Raw genomic sequence first — 16,424 nt, forward strand, 5'->3', positions numbered from 1 at the left:
CTGTTAAACGGGGTCCTTTTGCACCCGATCCTTTTTATTAGTCATTGCAAGTGATAAAATTTCGTTTTACACGTCCTGGCACTCGTATGAAACTCGTTTGAGCTCGATTGGCATTTAGGTCAAGTCACTTTGAGCTGTAGAAGCTTCGCGTGACTGCCTAATAATGAACCGAGGTTCTTTTGCTAGGACTCGTGTTTGAAATCCTTCTGCCTTGATATATAAATTATTTTCTTTGGCCCGTTAAATATGTCCTTCTCCATTTTGCGGTTCATCAGCTGTCAATTATAATTGAAATGAACGGGTAGTTGGAACCTAAGGATAATTCTAATTTCTTATGAACTTCTTTCAGATAGACTGATAAAATCCGCCGTAGTTCATATATTTAAATTAATCCACCAAACTAATCTACTCATAATCTAAAATTAGAATGACAAAGATGTGCGTCATTGCCTTTTGTTCAACAGAAATTGACTGCATGAATTTTTTGTTGGCACTATCCGGTGCTCGGGAAGTGACCGCGTGCGTCTGGGATTCTCCCTTTTCTTTCGTATGTGTGACTCTATTCTAGGAACGCGAGTTTTCCTGGTACCGTAGTCGAAATCGCTTTAAATTTTTCATCTTCCTTTGCACGGCTCTCGTAATTTCGGTGTAATATTGTAAGTTTAATTCTCCATGCTGAATTAAATTACCTTGCCTACGGATGTTTGTCGAAATCAAGCTTCCGTTTGAAATTTCTGAGAAAAATCGGCCTACATGATTCCTGCAATCAATGGCTTGTAGCTTTGGGATTACCTCATTCCCAACCAATTCCTAGCACAGATACAGGATGTAATTGTCGTAATAATGTACTAGCACAGATATAGTATGTACTTGTCGTAATAATGTACGGCATAGATACAGTATGTACTTGTCGTGATGATATACTAGCACAGATACAGTACCGTATGCACTTGTAATAATGTACCGGAACAGATACAGTATGTTTTTTGTAATAATGTACTAGCACAGATACAGTATGTACTTGTCGTAGTTATTATTTATTAATGTACGAGTTTTAGGTCGCCTGGCAAGCACAGAGCGTATGCTGCGGGTTCCATTGCACGGTTTGGAGAAGAGCCATCTGTTATAAGAGCAGCAGATGCTGTTTCCGTTGTTGAAGTTCCATTTCTCCGTGCATAAATGACGTTAAAAAAACGTTGATTTCGTTGGAAAAACGTCAAATCAACGTTATTTTAACGTCATATGCCTAGTGTAATCATATTCGCAATCGGTAAATTAAACTTTGAGACTGTTTACTGAACTAAAGATACAGACATGATAATTTCACTGCGAAATTTGTTGTTTCTTTTAAAAATAACATTTATTCGGTTTTTATGATGCTCGAACATTGTAGGCGTTGGTATGTCTTGCGACTGTTGCGTTGAGTGGTTAGCCTAATGCGGGCGTCATCGATTGCGTGGCAGTTGTAGCGAAGCCTCTGCCTTTGAAATGTTGCATGTGCTGGCACTGTAATCAATAGCCGTCATTTTATGTGCAAAGGTGTGTCCTTAATACGTTTTACCGAGGGTAACTTGAGTACCTGTAGTACTTACATGTATCTATAACATTTACGACGGTTAATGTCATCGTAGACGAAAGGTTAACTGCACACTCTGCGACTGGAGCTGCATGTTCGCGTGTTGGGTCTTGATAATCCCTGATAATGACTCGCACAATGAGTCGGCGACGTGTAATCCTTTTTAAGGCCGAAACCTTCCCTGCGACTTCCCGTAAATTTGATTCACTCGGACGGTATCTTATATTTCCTGGTTTTATAGCAGTCTGATCCATGTCTCGTTCCTAAGCTTCTCGTTCTTTGTGACGCCAATCATTTATAATCAATTTTCATAGAGAATATAGCTGGAAATATTTTAAAACTTAGTATTGAACTTTTTTAATTGTGAGTGATCGTCACTCACAATTTAGCTTAACCATATTTTTGCATTAATTGTCGTAATACCTGCATTAGTGAGGTACTTGCATTTATACAGTACCTGCATTAGTGAGGTACTTGCATTCATACAGTACCTGCATTGGTGGTACTTGCATTCATACAGTACCTGCATTGGTGGAACTTGCATTCATACAGTACCTGCATTGGTGGAACTTGCATTCATACAGTACCTGCATTAGTGGTACTTGCATTCATGCAGTACCTGCATTGGTGAGGTAACCGCTCGCCTACAGGTAGAAGAAGCCTCGTTGAACATCCTTCATCTTTGCCTCACGTCTTCCTTGCGTTCTTTCTCTACCAAGTGCCATTCCTTGTCACGTTTTATTTTGTTGGCCATCCGCGTTCAATGTATTCTACGAAATTGAAGTAAAATTTTCTCGCATTCATAAGAATCGTCATTTCACTTGAAGTTTTAATCGATACGTCTGAAATGATCGAAATTAAAAATAAAATTCAGACATGAAATGACTTGCATGTTTGTCAACCTCCCGTGACGTCAGACGTGAGCCAGAGATTGCAGGCGTCTGATCGCAGGTTACCTATTCGATGGTGTCACATGTTCAAGAGCATATCTTTATCTTATCTCTTGGGTGTGTTATGATAAGTTTTTGTCCATTGATAGCAGGATTATTCCTGCTGCTCTCTGATTTAAGTTATTATGTTTATTTGTTATTAAAAATATTACGTTTGAGCTTAGGTTTTTTTGCAAAAGGAGATATATTCGTTTTTAATAAGTTATTAATTTTTGTTCCAACTGATGCTCCTGCTTAATAATTTGGGGATTTGAATATTCTTTCTTATACAATGTGGTTTATGTAAATAAAATATCGGCTTTGATGTGTGATTTAGCTCAATAGCTTGTCACTCAAAATTCATCATTATATAAGCCTCAGTTCCTTCGACGCGCGGGTGCTATTGACACTTTGATATCATTGAAGTTTTTCGGGCAATTATTATCGTCAGCTTTGAACTGATTACTGGAAGTTAAGATAAATCTTTTAGGGATCAGCGTTATCGATAACATCTGATGAGTGGAGCGAGATTCATGAGCGATAACATTTGATAAGTGCATCCGAGAAGATTGTGTCCAAATAATGGCTGGCTGCAGGAAATAGGAATCGATAATTAGAATTATACACGAAGATATTCCCTATGCGAAGGAGTTCCAAAAACATGAACACAAGATAAAACAACGATGTGCCTTTAAATAAAATTAATAGATGAGAAGCTCATCTCAATTTCTTGAGCAAGTGTACATTGCTCCAATTTATTATCCAAATGAGTTAAGCGTTTTAATTTCGGTGAAAACCATCGCGTTTTATCTATACCATTGAATTATGGCCTATGACGGTTGCAAGGAGATAATTATCAAAATATGTCAGACAGAATTACAAACAGTCGATTTTAATTTTACGTTGATCGCAGTGTAATGTAACATGTCTTTCCGACTCCAAATGAGGTACCTGCTTTATTTTCTGCGAAAAAAACTTCGTGTTTCGTCTAACGTTGAAAAAAACGTTAAATTTCGTTCAACGTTAGAAAACGTTGAAAATTTGGGTTTTGTCTAACGTTGATGAGCAAAATTTGTCAGACAGAATTACGAATTATAATTTTCGATTGTATGTTTATCGTCGTGTTTTGGTGTTATGCCCTTGTCTGCTGACTATTTTTATAACGAGGTATCGCATTGCTCGACGCGACGGATTGCATATCTCTTATCAGTTCCTTAATTGTATCGTCTGAAGCTGCATGACTTGCTGTCAATAAATCTCGTCATAACTGATGAACATTGCTATTGAAATTGTTTATTGATGGTACCTTATTTTTCCTGTTGTTCAGCATTACTTTCTCCATAAATAATACAGTTTTATTATTAATTCTGGTTAATAATTATCATGATAAATGATTGCCATTCCAATCAAAATAGTTACAGAAACCAATGCATAACTCGAACTTCGCTGCAATTGTTGATAACCCACTGATTTTGCAAAAAAGTGTTTGACCTTCGATCTGCAGAATTTTAGTTTCCTCGCTCTTGAACTCCTGGGAGAATGAAAGCATGAGGTATCACGAAGGTCAGGTTCTTGGGTAAAGATCAGCTGTACCTACACCGAGAGAAACGAGACTGTCCAAATACCGATGCATTTTCTTCCAAGGCTGGGTAAAAGGGTGTATAAATGATCGTGTGTCACTATTCATACAATATAATCCTTTACTTTTTTCTGAGTGTATGCTTTTTTTAAAGGCACCTCACGAAACGTTCATTATTTCGAGCGACCATTCACATTCACGGCCATGTTTGATACCTGAAATGGCGTCTCCATGGTTACTAAAGCAATTTGAGCATCAAGTGATCAATATTACCGATCTATGCTTCAAGCTATATAAGCATATCCGTTGTTTTATGTCTTCTAATGAGATTCGAAACTCTTGAAAATTGAAAAATTATTTAAGTATAAGTTATGCAATATTATTTAAGTATATTTTACGCATTGCATGTGCATTTGTTTAGACATAGTATTTCACACGATCGTTAATGATTTCGTTTATACAACCCAAAATTAGTGTTCCCTATCCAGGCCAGCGAAGCGACTTGCATATTTCTGCGAATTTGTTGACCGCACAACGAACGATTTTCTCGCCTTGAGCAACCGACGGTTACTTGAAATAGCTCTACCGTAATCCTCACGTTCGTTGCACAGCAATCGCCTTCTGAACCAACTTTTGAAGCGATCGCATTAATCGCGGTCAAATATTACGGTCCACAGGTTAGCTTGGAAGAATGGCCGTAGCCTACGCGATCGCTTGGAAGAATGGTCGTAGCCTACGCGATCGCTTGGAAGAATGGTCGTAGCCTACGTGATCGCTTGGAAGAATGGTCGTAGCCTACGTGATCGCTTGGAAGAATGGTCGTAGCCTACGTGATCGCTTGGAAGAATGGTCGTAGCCTACGCGATCGCTTGAAAGAATGGAGTCGTAGCCTACGCGATCGTCTGGAAGAATGGTCGTAGCCTACGCGATCGCTTAGAAGAAAGGTCGTATATCCTATGCGATCGCTTGGAAGAATGTTCGTAGCCTATGCGATCGTCTGGAAGAATGATCGTATTCCTCACGAAAGCTTGTATGATTATATCTGCGCAATTATTATAGGCACACTGCACAATTATTATAGGCAGTACGGTGCAACAAAGTATACTCGAACAATTTTGTGTCGCTGCTATATCCGATGTGCCAATAATTGGTCTCGTACCATACGAGGTATAAAAAGACTAAAGTGGCGTCTTCTCTGGTCGTAGTTTTATTAATCATGTTAGACGATTGTTCACGTATTTTAATCTGTCTAACTTACTTTTAATTGGGGAAGGTCAACTGCAACGGTCTATCGAGACTGACTGTTGTTGAAGGTGATCAAGAACCAGCTGCTTTGCCTCGGTGTCTCTGCGAACCTGTTTTCGCTGACGAGTGCTGAAATTAGTGCGAGTGGTGATCCAACATCATCTATCACTCATCAGTCAACACCTTCGCTTCAGTTGTATTTCTAAAAATATTAGCTGTACAGATTATGCATTTTTGTCTTATTTTGTTCTTATTATTATTTTGTTATTACTGTTATCGTCATTATTGTACGGAAAAGTTATTGTGGCTTCAGGTTCAAACAAACTTCGAGAGAACGTTACACTCAAGTTTAGTATTGAGCGAAAAATAAATAGACAGGAGAAAAGATGAGAACGGATAAAAATGACTAAGCACTTGACTCGATCATAGACTCCATCGACGAACCTGGCGACGAAACAGCGCTCAATTCGACGAAAAAATCGCGCGGCACAGCAACCGATCCAGGAGGGTAGATGGTGATTGCAACGCACGTAAACGTACGAGGCGCAGGTGACCCTAGCACACACGTACCAGCTGAGCTTAAAGGTGGTGGGTTTAGCGCTGATGTCAAGAATGGTAAAGTTTATCTGATCGTTTTTAACGCATTTTCTCATTTATGAAAAAATTAAAAAATGCACTATTGTGCTCGCCAAGTCCGTCCGTCTGTCTGTCCGTCTGTCTGTCCGTCTGTCTGTCCGTCTGTCTGTCCGTCCGTCTGTCTGTCCGTCCGTGACTTCACGTTTTCGTCGACGAGAAAATGCGCTCTCTGTCACTCACTGCAGTGAGTACTGAGTTATATTTTTCTTCGCCCTATGACATCGTGCGTATTTGTTAGCCATTCGTTATGAAGTATGTTAAGCCCTTTTTGCATCAAATATATCCCATTCCGATGAGATACATAGTGAGATGATTTACGTTTCAATTCTACCTGAATCAGAATTCTGTTCATTATTATAGGCTCAGTAATTTTGTGGGTGGTATGACACTCGTTATTTGCCGCTTTCGCGCCGAAGCGCGTTCATGTTTAGACGCGTCTAATACGCTCGGATGGCAAAATATGTAATTTGTGCTCTATTACATAAATTTAAATAACCTACACATGCCTTGCGGCTAACAATCCTTCATAGGTCAACCTATCGACTGACTATTGACTGAGTGCATGGCCTGTGTCGGCATTATCTGGTGTTGTGATAATAGACCCATTTTACTGTTGACCTTACGAGGCTTCATGCCACCAAGCCCGTCGTGCTGACTATCAACTGACACCGAAAGGATGATGTGTCGTCCAAATGGTGAGACATTTTCATACCCAGGGTGCATTGATATTTCATTTACGAGCGGAGTTATAATGACTATACGTAGCGATAGATTCTCATAGGGATTCAGCCTATCCTGCCTGGGCTCGCGGTTCTCAATCGCAACCTTAAACGCCCTTTAGTCTAGCCAATCTGGGTCAGATTGACCCAGATTAAGACGAAAAGTGCATCACTATTTGAATTATGTCTCTCCTCTCATTTCTCATAATGTCACTCAATGTAAAGTCACATAAAACTTTTCTATTGCAAGAGGCTTTAGTTTAGTGAACTAAATTATTCCTATACTCCACGTTTGTCAAATGAGTCCAGGGCAGAACAAATTTGTCTCGACATTTAACTAGTGAAGTGCCATTCATTTTTCAAGATTAATGGCATGTAATGCTTGAGGTGCTTTATTTGTTACTACAAAATTATTGTCTTTATATTCTGGTTTAACCAGGAAGCTTTCTTTCGTACCAATTATCCACACTGTAAGCTCTCTTCTTTATTACAGCTATAATTCATTTTTTATAGAATGACCATGAAATAGAATAGAAGGAAATATGAGTATGATGAATGAATATTCGTGCCCTCTTTCATTGATTTGGCAGAAATAAGTGGGCATTTATTTTAAGTAATATACTGACTATACGTAGCCTTGACACCAGGGTCGAACAACCTTGATGTTAAAAACTTTGTGTTTGTAGAGAGTACGAAGACTTTTAGTCACCTGTGGCCCAGTGCGTGACCGATTGAGTACGTTTGTAAACAATCCCTCTCAATATGACCGGACGATTTCTTTGTTCTTCACTGGGCTATTTTATATAGATTTAGAGCACACGTGTCGGCGAGCAAGTATTGGAAGTGCCACTGGACCTGTCGACTTCAAGGCATTGTTTGCTATTCTTTGCACAAAAAATTCCGTTCTGGTGCAATGTCGAAACATTGTAATTGATGCAATCATGTAAAGTATGATATATCAAACAGCTTCGAAATTTTCTGTTTTCAGCAGGTTATTCGCGTTTCAAGGCCTTCAAATACGAACAGTATTAACGTCAACAATAAAGTTGTAAAAAAGAGATTAGTTTATAGAAAATGGCGTGACATTTTCACATTCTATTTACTCTTAACATTCAATTTTCGTTGCTTCGCATGTGAACTATCCCTAAAGCGGAATATAAAACGGTTATTCATAGCAGTGAACTGGTATGTTGAACTAACCATGAATCGAGCTTATAAAATCGTTGAATTAACTCTGAAGTGAGAACGTGAACCGTTACTCATATAGTCGTTTGGAGTCGCGCTGTCCGATACCTCAGCCGGCCGCGCCGCTTTGGTGCAGCGCGTGACTCACCACGAACTCTGGTTGTGTCTGAGAAATGAGTAAGATGGTTTATATAGCGAAAATTAGCGATGCATTTCTTACCCTTGAGTGTGTCGTCCTGTTCCATTTTAGCATGGCAAAAAGGCATACCAGTGATACGTACACTCTCTGCTCATGCTGTGCTTGAGAAATTGTGTTACTATTTGGACAATATGGTCCATTAATTTTTTGAGTGAGCATGGCATTGTTGTTCTTGTGCGCCGGAGCGGCGAGACTGGGGAGCGCTGCCACGTCGGCTACGCGTGGTCACGACGCGACGTAACCTTGGGAGCTGAGGCCGTTGCGTGACTTGCGCGACACGTCGACGATTTCAACCAGCCGACCGAAAACGTGTTTATTGCTATAAATTCTGTTCATTATTATAGGCAGCACTTTAAATTCATTAAAGTGCTGTCAGGGATGCACTATGTAGTGTTAAGTTTTTGTTGTACTTTAGTAACTATGAAATCTGGTATGACCGAAAACGTGTTTATTGCAATAAATTCATTAAAGTGCTGTCAGGGATGCATTATTTAGTGTTAAGTTTGTGTTGTATTTATTGACTATGAAATCCTGAAATGACTGACACTTGCGCGATGGAAATATGGGTTATTAATTGGGTTCTCTATTGTTGATTGGTTTCTACAATGAAGTATTTAGCCAATCAGAGCATTTTATTTTTGCCCATCTATCCGAGTGTTCGGGAGGTGACCAAGCGTACATATAGCGAACTACCTGTGCTGGTGTCAGCAATGCTGCCGGTGCCGGGGCTGTTGTTGATCATTAATGCTTTCTCTTGCACGCTGGTCATGACTTCTGTTAGTCCCTGAGGTTGTTTATCCTTGGGCCTTCTCACGGAGCTTTGTTTAATATTCTCATATGATTGTCTATACCCCATGGACAATCTTGAGAAGTAGCAAGTGCGTTGTTCCCACGTAACTTCCCTTGATTTATTTATATTCCACAATAATGAGAAACTTTTTCAACATTGAAATGTTATTTATCAATTGTCACAGAAACCATTCTCCAGACTATTCTAGTTTCAGAGGTACATTGTTCGCTCTGATCTAGAAGTCTTCTCAGGCGAAGTAATGCTTCTTCAGTACGTTTTTCAATAGGACTTCTGTCCGAGACAATTATTCGATTTCAACCAATGCAACTATTCCCACCAACAACCGTAAATCAGCTTGTTGGTGTGTATCAAACTTTTTTAGTTGTCAAAAGTATTGGTTTCTCATTCTGTGTAGAATTTACCGTTTCTTTATTCAGAGTTTCTTGAATCTCGATACTAATTTTACATGTTACACTCTCCTCCAGAACGCCGTCACCCACCTGGACAAGACGCCCAAGCAGAGCGTCGTGGTGCAGTGGACGCCTCCTTCAGGCTACGCTGGCGACGTCACCTTCAGGTATGTTACTGGCATGTTCATTGCTAGACCTTTTGATGAAATCGCTTTTCAAAACAACCATAAAATCCAAAAGAAAAATTCTTAGTAAATTCTTTAATTTTTGATCAGTGATGCTTGTACTTCCCTCAAATTTGAGCCATTTAATACACAGATCGTATGTTCACCTGCCCACTGATTGATTTGGTTCTTAATGATGACTGTACATAACCGTAAGCCAGTCGAAACAGTAAATCTTACATTTACTTCTTGAAATTTTGCATGGTAATGCCATTGCTTACATAAGCAACTCACAACAGCGAATACCTCAACCTGCTGCAACGAAAGACGGCAAATTTGTCTACCTCTCGTAATGGTACTCGATCCAGTGTAAAAGTGGAAGGTCTTATAAGGTGCAGAAAGGGGAATCGCCGCCAAATTACTTCAATTATATGCAACTATATGGAGATAATTGACCGAAATTTTGAAATTTAGCTGTGTTCAATGGTGACAGTTATCAAACAAATTATTTGACGGAAGTATACATATCGTAAGAATGATTTGATTCCTCTTCTAACAATTTATTACCTGAATAACTGACCGTTCTGTTTTAAAGCCCATATGATTAGTTGATGATGTGTTTGTCTAATTTTGGAAAAATAAAATTACCAGCTACCGTTTATTGATGAGGTTCTTGAAGTTATTTGTCAGATTACAAGAGGTTATTTGTACATTTTAAAATTTTATTTTTGCTGTTTTTATAGTAAGTGCGGCAAATAGCTCGGATTCCAGAACTGAATGGTAGACTAAATATTTGTCAGGGCAACATATGTATTTGGTTTGGGAGGAGGTCATCGAGACTGTATTTACTTTTTTGAGGCGCTGGTGAAGGAGTAGGTAATACAGCAGAAGAATGTAGGACTATGAAGAACAAACCTCTTACACTATTTCATTAGAATAATTATTATTTTTTTTTTTCAAATCAAAATCTTGTAATGTATTAGATGGAATTTTTTTGGAAATTTGTGAAACTTTCTAACAAAATGAAATTGGAAATGGGTGGTTATCACAGCAGATGCTTCAACCTTAGTGAATTTCTCGAACTTTCCATGCATTGCTCATTATTATTTCTTATGCATAATAGTTCCTTGTAGTTGCTGGAATTCATTTCCTTCTGCATACGATGCCGGAAACACACTCTAATTGTTCATTTGTATACAGTGTGTGCGTGCATGTCTAAGTGAACTTGAGTCTTAATGAAACTCTATTATGCTCCTCTCATACTAGGAAGTTTAGTCTTTATCCAATTTACATTGAAAAGTTTACATTGCTTTCATTGCTCAAGGCCTCGTCGTTTTCACCATCTCGTCGTGTGGAAACTTCTGTCAATAGGCAGTTGTATCACTTGTTTGTGTGTGAATATTCATTGTTTCTATCGTACTCACCTCTATTTTCTTAATTTCATAAGACCAAATGTCAAGTATTCAAGCAATACTAAATGATTCCTTTCCTTTGAACAGGAAAAAATACTATTTTATTCATCTATATGACAACCTTATGAAAATGAAAGCCTTTTATATAATTCAATATTTTGTAGTGCAAATTCAATTAATTTATTAAGATACGGTTTCTACTCATTCTGGCATTTATGCTTTTTTCTCGTTGCCTGTGCGAAAAATTACAAGTAAATCTTTTACCAAATCAATTGCGCATATCATTAGAGCTCGTGCGGACCGCTGTGTTCCGAATTGATAAGATTTTTATTCATCTCTTTAGCGAGAATTTAAAAGCTAAGAAAATTGCCGAAAAATTCACTATCTTTATTGAAAAAAGCGTTTCCGAGTCCAGGTCCGTCGATATAGTTGGATAATCCAAAAATGCAAGTACATTCAATTAGTAAACCTAAATTTACCTCGCAGACATAATGTCTGTATGATTTAGTTATTTTAGTACATTTAGATTTAGCAAGTTTTTCTCATGCTGTTGATAGTTTTCTGTGATATTGGAGAGTGTAAAGAATGCATTTGTTTAGAAACGGTTAGAGGTTAATTTATCCCATTGCATGACCCAAAATGTGGAACAGGCTTTTGAGGATACGAATCATACTGCAAATTGTAATCAATGAAACAAGCGTAGCCTGTGTTATTAATTATGCTCATTTTTATTTCACTGCTCTGCGGTGTCAGTGCAATAAATCCCCCAATATATCATCTATGCTGTTATAGTCTTCAGCACAATTCGTGGGTTATGCTATGATATTTAATTCTGGACCAAAAAATGTTATCGATAGAGTTTACTGTGTTCGCATTTGCAAGATATCTGTTGAGACTTCTTGACTTTGTATGTTATTTCTCTGACATTTAGTGAATCTTAGTCGATCATGTCGGCTCCTCGTATCCGGTCGGCTTCCTTTGTTGGCACTGACTAGTGACTCCATTCTTTGAATTATCTAAGATTGGTTATTTATGACTCATTGTTTTAATGATCTAAGATAAGTGTGACTCATCGTGATCCTTAATTCTAATGCAGAGGGAAACTTCGAACTTGTGAACCCACTTACAACAGACACCGCAGTGTATAAAAAGAAACACAGTATAAAATACTTACACAAAAATGCTTTGGTTCATCAACGTGAGTTGCTCGCCGTGTGATTCTGAACAATGCTGGCTCGTGGCGTAACCTTCGCGCTCGATTTTCATGTATTTTTTTTTTTCAAATTAGTCTCGGCTTTATCTGTGATTTTTTATCGGCGTGATATATTTTTCGAGTTTACATTGTTCTCTTGACATCCCCTATCTCTAACTTTATCATGATTGCCAGTATTCGATTTAATCAAGTTTCTTTTCTGATGTGTTTTTCAGCGTTTATTTTTAGCTTGTCAAACAAATTCTTCTTTTTTCTTTCATCCTTAAGTAAGCAGGCGCGTAAGAAATGCTTAATTTCAACGCATCGGAACTACTTTTCTCTATGAAATAATTAGTAGATTCAATTTCTGATTTCTTGAAACTGATCTCTGAAGTTTACTACTGCCTTAAACAAAAACCACTTAGGTTTCATCCGCCTTGCATTGAATCTCGTGTTCATCATTGTTCGCAATGATCAAATTTTGTTTTTGTATTTTTCAGTTGATTGATTCAGTTGATTATCTACTAATAAAATATCTTTCACGGTTGCATGCTAACATATTCTATATTGACATAAATGAAAACGTAGCCATACAGCTAGTAAAAAAAAACAGAAATTATAACACCACTGTAGTGATTGTCATCACAATAAAGTTTTTGGTATTTAATTGAATTGGTGCTTAGAATTTACGATCATTAAAAATATAGCGGCTAAATCCTGCTCGTCAAAAATTTCTGTGAATTTTTATCTAGAATTTTAAATATGTTCTGATGGAAGTATGTACCTACGTTATGCTAAGGAAACTAGACTATGACGCTCGTACGAACAAAAAATGCAAAGGAATTCAAAGCCGCTGTCACCACGACTTTGAGATCTCGATGAAAGTTGAGTGCGTCAGAGGGAAATAATAACAGAAGGTATCGCAGCACAAAGACTAGTGTTGCTCCAGGCCAATATTATGAAACACCGCGTCTCGTATGCTTTGTTTGGCATCAATGCGACTGCTTGCAAAGCAATCGAACAAGCGTATCAAAAGTTATGATTGGAATATCGTGACTAGTAGCTAAGAAGGAGACAGTTGCTCCATGCTCGAGCAACAGTTTCCATTGGTGGAACTGATTTTTTTTATCAATGGGAATTTTTGTGTTTTTGTGTTGAGCAAACTTTGCGCTGTCTGATTTTCTCTCATTTTTAGCGCATTTTCCGATTTATGGAAAAAAATGCACTATTGTGCTCGCCATGTCCGTCTGTCTGTCTGTCCGTCCGTCCGTCTGTCCGTCCGTCCGTCTGTCCGTGACCTCAAGTTTTCGTCGTCGAGAAAATGCGCGCTCTGTCACTCACTGCAGTGAGTACTGAGTTATATTTTTTTTCATCGGTTCAATGTCATGATATGACCGAGTTTAATATTTCTCATTTATTTCAAATTGAGGTGATTGGCCAGTTCAATGGGTAAAAGATTAATGAAAATATGTTGCAATAAATTAAATTCTATTTTATAATCTCCTTGAGTCGTGGGCGTTGCTATATAAACTTTTGTGAAGGAAACAAGTGCCGTTCATATTAGCTACTTCGAAAAATGGCCGCAATATAAGAGTACTAATGTTGAAGATATATTTTTTTGTCAGAATAGACGAATTTTTTTATTCTGTTCTAACTATTGAACAACATGGTACAATGTAATGCATGATGCAATCATTAATGCCTTGAGTTTACATCAATTACTGATAGAGTAAGCTAGATTTAAAAATGTACGTCATCATATTTTAAGCAGCGAAGCGGATGAGGCAAAGGTAAACTACCTCGACTTCTTGACTGAACTTTGAGGGTTAGTTACTTGAGTTGCATTTTGAAAGCAGTATTATATCACGTGCATTGTACGTAGAATTCTCCTTACATTTACCTCAAGACGAAGAAATCGATAGAATTTTAATGCAAGTGGTTGTGGTGTTCACGATACATCGCGATAATAATTTATTGTTTAGTGAGGTGATACATCGCGATTATGGAAATTAATTTGTGAGGGGACATAGTAAGTATTTTCTCTGGTACCTATTGGACTCATCATGCATCAAATATTTTGTAATTATTTTTTCTTACTACAGTTACCTCAACTACATTGGCATTTTAAGAAATGTGGTCTTAATGCCTGCCAAACGTTTTGACGAGCTGTAACTTGAAATGCTTGAAGTGGCCGTTCACAAATTTCTCTGCTAGTCTCTGGTTAAAATCTGAAATTATGCCTATAGTAACCTAACCACCGCGAAAATGTTAACTATCGCTTACTATTTGTTTATTAACAACTTACTTTTTGGCTCGACTCGACTTGGTAAAATGGAAGCGCGTGTAATATAATTTACAAAATTACCGTAGTACATGGTACATTTTTATGGAGTCAGCTTAAGTGCGGTGACATTACTTATTATGTTCATTATTATGGAGTCCGCTTAAGTGCAGTGACATTGCTTATTATGTTATGAATCTCGGAGTAAAAGAATGTTTTTGTTTCAGGGCAACTGTGGTGCAGGATTATAGCACATTCTGGACAGGCGTCACGTCCGAGAAGGTGACAGTGAAGCGATCAGTTGCTGAGGTCCCACCATCGACCTCGAAAGCTCCGGCTACGACAACCCAGACAACGGCGCCAACTACAACATCGGCAGTAAGCGGTGGAGTTGTCTTGTTACCTGGCGCTAGCAACCCAGGTGATGCCGCCATTAGAGTTGTAGATGCCCCTCGTAGAGACGGAGTTCCCGCCAACAGCGATGTGGTCAGTGCGTCCACTTTAACTGTATCTGTCGCGGCTGTAGAGGATTCCGAGTCTACATCTCCTGTCGCTATTAGAGTTGTAGATGCTCCGCTAAGCGCTCAAAGCGGGCCTTCCGCTGCTGAGACTGATAGTGAACTAACAGCACCTATTTTACCCGAGTCTCTCGGTGCCGCAAACGATTTTGAGGAATCGCCTGCCGCTGCCCCAACTCCCTCCACTGGCGGCGCAACGACTCGTGCCAGGGGCCTGCTCCGGGACTTCAGAGGGCGGGTCACAACTGCTGCTCCCGCGCGGTCCGTCACAACTACGAGTTCTCCCAAGCGCGTCCGCATTGCCGGTGTTGGTGTTCGAACTTGTTCGTTGAGGCTGGCTTCGGTGCATCAACTTCTCAAAGATCTCGTAATAAATGCAAGAAGATGTCTTGTCTTGGGGTGAATTTGGCTGAATCAAGGAATTGAAAACAATTTATTGATTGTCTTTTTTCAGTTACATCAGTTTATGAATCTTGGGTAGCGGGTAATCTATCAAGACAATGAGTTATTATGCCAAATGAAATAATTAAAACCTGTTAAAGAATGCCTTCCATTTGAGGTATATGTTATGCATAATTATTCATTATAGTGCAAAGTGTCTTGAAATGCTTCATTATTCAGCTCAGATTCATATAATTTTGCTGGCCTAGCTCGAAGACAACTCAAATACTCATTCAGATTAGGATCAATGTTCCTACTCGAGCCAAAGCCAAGACATCTCATTGTATGACGAAATCTTGCAACATTAAACAGCAAGAAATCTTGGCTACGGAAATTTATAACATCATTTTTAGTACCTTCAAAGAAAATCCTGCTGAATCGTTCGGTGAATTTTCCGTAGCCTGGATGTTCTTGGTGTTGTACACGGAATTCACACGGGGGCTTTCGATGCTGTTGGTGGCTTCACTAACCTCACCGGGAATCTAAAGGTTGTATTTTCGAATAATATATAGGCCCTAATATTATTAAAATTTTAATATTCAAATTATTGTCTCCACGAACCTGTGTACTGCACGACTCGAAGCTCTATCACTAAGTATCTTGGCTGAGATTCATTTGAACTCCGAAAATTTCTTTATTTCGCTTATTGGTTGTGTTGATTTTTCAGCGACAAATGGAATTGCAGTGGAGTGATTTAGCTACATGTTGAGTGGTTGGTTTCGTTCAAAAAATTTTTGTGTCACTCTTTGTTACTTATTACTGTTGTGTCTCGTATGCTTTTTAGCGTTGTTTTAACATTTTCGGTCTTAGGAAATATCAATTCTAGAAATTTCTAATTCACCAATGGGTAAGGCATTTACTAATCTCAAATATTAATAATTTATTAAGCCTAGAAGAACTTGCATGCTTTGGTGCAGCTGTTTCATTTCATTTTTGAACGATTAGTAATGTGGTAGCTCATAGTCCTTGCGTGGCCGCATTAAATAGTTGATCACTTCGTGAGAGTGTCGCTCTATTTTCTGGCAGCAGACATCATGAATGCGTTAGGTTAGGGTAATCACGTATTCCTTTTACGTAAATTCCCTGTTCGCCGTGAAAATAAATGGATTTATTTTGCGATCACAGTTACTTTTTTAGAGAATCAACTA

The 16,424-nt window shown here is 38.5% G+C and overlaps 1 protein-coding gene across 3 annotated transcripts in view; it reads left to right on the top strand.

The window, feature by feature from the left end:
- LOC108679987 (putative ferric-chelate reductase 1 homolog) overlaps positions 1-16,424 on the top strand; it is a 40,915-nt gene that overhangs the window by 11,593 nt on the left and 12,898 nt on the right. The window contains exons 3-5 of one of the 3 annotated variants that reach the window (XM_047883998.1): positions 9,344-9,435; positions 14,545-14,695; positions 14,963-15,142. In XM_047883998.1, coding sequence (XP_047739954.1) covers positions 9,344-9,435; positions 14,545-14,695; positions 14,963-15,142 — 423 coding nt within the window. Of the gene's footprint in view, positions 1-9,343; positions 9,436-14,544; positions 15,143-16,424 lie in introns of all 3 variants that reach the window. The other 2 variants (XM_018168737.2, XM_018168738.2) reach the window with 2 other exon arrangements.

Source organism: Hyalella azteca, unplaced genomic scaffold (assembly GCF_000764305.2).
Source record: "Hyalella azteca isolate HAZT.00-mixed unplaced genomic scaffold, Hazt_2.0.2 contig14244, whole genome shotgun sequence".
Taxonomy (NCBI): domain Eukaryota; kingdom Metazoa; phylum Arthropoda; class Malacostraca; order Amphipoda; family Hyalellidae; genus Hyalella; species Hyalella azteca.